Consider the following 5,575-nt stretch of genomic DNA (forward strand, 5'->3'; position numbering starts at 1 on the left):
TGGACTCTTAGTTGCGGCGGCACGCATGTGGGATCTAGTTCCCCTGACAAGGGATTGAACCTGGGCCCCCTGCATTGGGAGCATGGAGTCTCACCCACTGGACCACCAGGGAAGTCTCACCAGTGATTTTTTTTTTTTGCGTTACGCGGGCCTCTCACTGTTGTGGCCTCTCCCGTTGCGGAGCACAGGCTCCGGACACACAGGCTCAGCGGCCATGGCTCACGAACCCAGCCGCTCCGCAGCATGTGGGATCTTCCCGGACCAGGGCATGAACCCGTGTCCCCTGCATCGGCAGGCAGACTCCCAACCACTGCGCCACCAGGGAGGCCCTCACCAGTGATTTTTTAATCTTTGCTTTTTAAAAAAAAAATCTGTATTTTTAAAAGTGGTTCATAATGAACATATGTTGCTCACATAACCAGAGGATAGTTATTTTTGAAAAAAGAATCAAATGGGACTGTTTTACTTCTCTTCTACCTAAAGTGATCAATTTTTGGTGCACTGTGGAGGGAGAGGAGGGCTTGGATCTGCCTACTTTGATCAAGTTTTCCAGAACATGTTTTTTTTTGGGGGGGGGGCTTGGGGGCGGGAGGGCTCCTCCACTGAACTTGCTTGGGGCCCAGGCTGGAATCAGTGTCCTTGAAGAGTCCTCTCAGGCCCAGGGTTTGAAACGAAGAGGTCAAGGAGGAGATGGCAGCTCACCTTTCCATCTCTCCCTATTTACATCCTCCTCATTCTTTATGTGTGAGCACAAAAGCCAGCTCCTCTGTGAAGCCTTCTGAATCTCTGCAGAATTCATCTTTCCTGCCTCAGCATACTAACATCTTGATTACGTGTTATATTAGTTTTCTGTGTCACATAACAAATTACCACAAAGTGAGCAGCTTCAAAATATGTACATTTATTACCTCATAGTTTCTGAGGACGAGGAGTCCAAACCTGGTTCAACAGGGTCCTCTGTCCAGGATCTCACAAGGCTGGAATCAAGGTGTTGTCTGGGCTATGTTTTCATCTGAAGGCTTGACTGGGGAAGAATCCACTCCCACCTCATTCAGGTCGTTGGTGGAATTCATTCCCTGTGGCTCTAGGACTGAGGACCCTGGCTTCCTGCTAGATATTGTCTGGAGGGCACTCTCGGGTCCTAGAGGCTGCCTAAAGTTTCTAGAAGCTGCCCACATTTCCTTGTTACGTGGGCTCCTCAACACATATGCTTATTTTGTCAAGCCAGTGAGGGGAATCTCCCTCTAATCTGCTAAAATGGAATTTTATATGATGGAACCTAATCAAGGGAGTGACACCCATCACCTTTGCCATATTCTGTGGAGTAGAAGCAAGTCACAGAGGGAGGGGATTGTACAAAGGCAGGAACAACAGGAGGTGGAAATCATTGGACGTCACCTTAGGGTCTATGACAGTCACACTTCTATGATAACATAGACACAACACTCATTTCTTTCTGGAATTATAAGCAGCTGTTTATTGCCAGCCTGCCCTCAGGAATCCAGCAAGTTCCCTGGGTAGAGACTACTGTCTTACTAATTTCTCAAAACCTCCCAGCACCTAGTACCACGGATTCCACATGATCATGTGCTGGTTATTCGGTTTGCCCCTCCCCACTCCTTCTCCACCTTTCTGGGTCTGCACTGAGCCCCAGGAGGCTGACCCTCGTGGACTGGATCACCTGGGCTCCCCAGCCCTCTGGCTTCAGCCTGGATTCGTCCATTGAGAAGCACTGGAAGGAGATTGGAGGATGGAAAGAGACAAGCTGGGTATCTGTTCCGCTCCCTCCCTGCTGGGTCACAGTTTGGGCCCCAGTTGTCTTCTTTGACCTTCAGCTACAGCTCCTGCCAGAACCCTCTCCAAGCTCCTGTGACAAAACCCCCTCCCTCTACCCCTCAGGCTTAGGGGTAAGAAAGGCCTCCCTCTGTTGCCACCCTCTGGGCATACCACCAGTCCCTTAACTGTGCCCGCTTCTCTGCGAATAGTCCCCTCATTAAACTCTCCCCAGTTACCTTTTTGAGATAACATTTGACTGACAGGGGCTTGAGCTCGATAAAACATTACTGAATGATTGAATGTATGCATGATTAAAGAAAGGATTAAAGAGAGCTAATGTAGGATGGAGCTCTTAGGTGTAAGACACCACGCTAAGCTCAATAAATAGGCTCATGACAGCCCTGTGGGGTGGGTGTTGTTATTTCCATGGGAGACAAGAGAAATTAGAGGCGAAACCAGTTGGATTCACCCAGTGGTGAATTTAACCACGGGCTCTCTGGAAAAAAAGAAACCCCTGTTTATAGGTGTTGGCTGGTTTCCGTAGTGTAAATACTTCCACCACGGCTGATTTCAAGCTACCAGCAAGAAGTCACTGGTTGAGGAGTTGGGAGATGTCCACAGTCAGCTGTCACAGGCCAGTCTGAGCTGGTGCCAGCAGGCCATTGGATCCAGGCCTGGGTGGCAGTGACCAGAACTCAGTCAGGCCATGAGTCAAGTGCACTCTGCCTTCATCCCCCTTCCCATGAACCATGGCCCATGAGTCTAACTAACCTCAGCGTCAGTTCTGCTGGACCAGAGGTGAGACTTGAGATGGGAAATCCATCCCTTGCCAACAAACTACAAGTCAGAAGAGGCAGTTTTATGTAAAACTAGGGCTGGAGAGGGGCCCCCTGGAGACCGGGTTCGCTCCCTACAGGACTTCCCTATTCTCCAGTGGCTGCTCCAACCCCATGTCATGGTCAGTTGATGTATCTCTTTCTTGTTGTTGGATGGCTTGCCAAGACTGGGCCACTGGGAGGGCATGGCCAGTATGGACTTTGCTTGGGACTCAGGCTCTGGAGGGGAGTTGGGGTTACTCTTGGGGTGAGGTGATGAGAATCAAGTCTTTCCAAGTCTTCAGGCACCTCTGGACATAACGTTGCTTATGACACCCCTGTGGCCTCAGTCTACCCACACATGGCCACCCATTCAGATGCCAGGGAAAGGAAGGACAAACTTTAATTGCTGCTGAGAAGTGAGACCTCCCTTTGCCATTGTTGACAGTGGGCAGGGCACAGCCGTCCTAGCCCAGGCACTTTCTGCTCCTCCAGGAGGGAGCAGCCCTTCCCCTCTGGGACCCAGGATCATGGGGGTGAGGGTGCAGGGTAGGGGGCTTCTGACTGGCACAGGCCTACGAGCGCCACGAGACCAGGTTGGCAGGAGGCACGTCGAAGTTCTTGCGGGTGTGGTCGGTGTCCCGGCTGTACAGGCAGCCGCAGGTAGGCTTCTGCAAGGTGTAGAAGGGGTTCAGGGTGTTGGAGTACTGGGAGGTGTAGAAACTGAGCCTGAACTTGTCCGGGTTCTGCCCCCTGGGGTCCACCAACACCGGTACATAGGCCGCCGCCAGAGTCTGTTCATGGTCCTGCTTCCACGACCGGGACAGGGGACAGTGTGGAGCCTTCACCTTTTTGCCTGATGGCGTCTTCGGCCCATGGCTGAGTACTGAGGGTTTCTGTGAGTCCTGGGAGGAAGGAAAGAAGGGGAGAGCTGGCGCATCGGACACCAGGACTTTGACCGCGAGGGCCAGAGGCAGGAGGGTGGGGACAGGGCCACTGGTCAGAAGCCCACAGAGCCGCCCTGGAGCTCTGCTGGCCCTGGAGCCAGACACCACCAGGCAGGGAAAGGCCTTCAAGGTTCACTGACCTGACCCTGCTTCTACAGACCTCAGTTTGCTTCTTAAAGACATAGGCCAGCTCAGAGGCTTGGCACCTGGGAGTTATTCCTCAAACCACCCCCAGCCCCTGCCCCTTCCCCCTGCATCCAGTCTTTTTTTTTTTTTTGGCTACACCGCCGGCTTGCAGGATCTTAGGTCCCCAACCAGGGATTGAACCAAACACTAGGCCACCAGGGAACTACTTTCCCATGCATCCAGTCTGTCCATCAATGTCCCCCACATCCTCCTCTCCCTGTCCTCTGCCAGCGCTCCATCAGGCATCCATCCCCTCTCCCACAGGGTTACTCCAGCTTTCTACCAAGGCTTCTGCTTCCTCATCTCTTGCCTTTTCAGCCTGCGCTTCACACACACACCGAATTAATCTTTCTATATTAATGGCGAGAACGTATGGCTTGTCCTTAAAGCAACTTTTGCTCTATGCTGCCCAGAAAATAAAAGCCAAGGCCCCCAGCCTGGAAGGCAAGACCTGTAAGGACAGGGCTTCCCCAATCCTGTATTCTAGCCACACGGTCTGCCTGTGACTTCCTGGTCACACCTGGTCCTTCCAGGCGTCACGTCTTAGCTCAGGCTGTCCCCCCAGACTAGTGTGTCCTCACTCCCACCCATCAGGGAAACTCTTTCCTGTTCAGCCCTGAGCCCCTTAAAAAGCAGTGCTCTCTTACCCTTACCCTTGACATAGCAGCCTCTAAAATCCTATTCCTTCTCTTACTCCAGACCAAGGCATTGAGTGAGCACTCAATAACTATTGGTTCAACAGAATTGGATTCCAGTAAGGGGTTGCTGGCCTTCCAGCCAGCCAGCCCATTCTAAGTAACCTCTCATTGTTACAGAGTGTGTCTTCTACCCAACAATGCCTGCTCTACTTAACCACTCTTGGTTGATTGGGTATGGAGGTCCACCCTCCTAGGAGGGCCCCGTGGCCACCTCTAGCACATGGTACTGACATTTATCGGCTCCTCTGTCCACCACACGCCTTGGCCATCCTGTGACCGAATCGTCATACTTACCTTTGAACTCCCCACACGATCTCCCAGCTACTGGATGCCCTTCACTAGGGATCTTCATAGCCGTGACGGTCCAACCCAAAGGATGAGACGCCTGAGTGTCAGGCGGCTCTGTCGCACTCCCCCAGGCTACAAATCTCAGGGGAACCCATCTTCTCTCTGCTGAGGCCCCAGGGAACTGGGAGGGAATCCCTAGCTGCAGAGCTACTAGAAGCTGAACCCCTGCCTTCTAACAAAAGAAACCCCCTATACCCAAGTCGTAATGTACATTCTTTTGCATTTAATTTACAAACTATTTGCCCAACTCAGACTTGCCCAGGGCTTTTCTCCAAGGCAGTCTCTGCTCCCATAGTTTCCTACCCAGCACTATATGTGCCCTCAGCTTTGCACTTCAAAATTCTCCCTATCCTTCCAAGCCAGCAGCCCTCATGACACCTCCTCCAGGAAGCCTCAGATGCTGCAGTCTCTGCCCCCATCTCACCCTCCTCTGGGCCTTCAGGCCCTCCTCTTGGGATGTGGTCCTTTGCTGGGCTGGGACTAGGGTGAGGCAAGGGTGTACATTTTAAGGAGGTACTCACACTCAGACTCGTGCAAGGGCTTGGTGAGTGGCTTCCGTACAATATTTTGCGCCCTATTTTGCTGTGCTTGCCTCATCTTAATCCCAAATTGTGGTCCTTCCGGGCTCTTGCTAATGTCCCAACAGCCCGTAAACTGCTCCCAGCAGTCAGGACCACATCCTATTCACCTGTGTCCCTGGGGCTTAACCCAGTGCTGGCACAGAGACAAGCTGGAGAGAGGGACGGGTGCACGAGCCATCGGCAGCCTTCCCAGACTCGTCCAGGCTCAGCCTTGGGAGGCAGGA

At 52.5% G+C, this 5,575-nt stretch overlaps 1 protein-coding gene across 1 annotated transcript; it reads right to left on the reverse strand.

The window, feature by feature from the left end:
• Window positions 1-2,939: 2,939 nt before the first annotated feature.
• Window positions 2,940-4,710, reverse strand: CIMIP3 (ciliary microtubule inner protein 3). Its single transcript, XM_060111444.1, has 3 exons — window positions 4,654-4,710; window positions 4,372-4,494; window positions 2,940-3,496 (listed from the first exon to the last, which is right to left on the reverse strand). The coding sequence occupies exons 1-3, from the start codon at window positions 4,708-4,710 to the stop codon at window positions 3,167-3,169; spliced, it is 510 nt and encodes a 169-aa protein (XP_059967427.1). The 3' UTR covers window positions 2,940-3,166.
• Window positions 4,711-5,575: the final 865 nt, after the last annotated feature.

Source organism: Mesoplodon densirostris, chromosome 10 (assembly GCF_025265405.1).
Source record: "Mesoplodon densirostris isolate mMesDen1 chromosome 10, mMesDen1 primary haplotype, whole genome shotgun sequence".
Taxonomy (NCBI): Eukaryota; Metazoa; Chordata; class Mammalia; order Artiodactyla; family Ziphiidae; genus Mesoplodon; species Mesoplodon densirostris.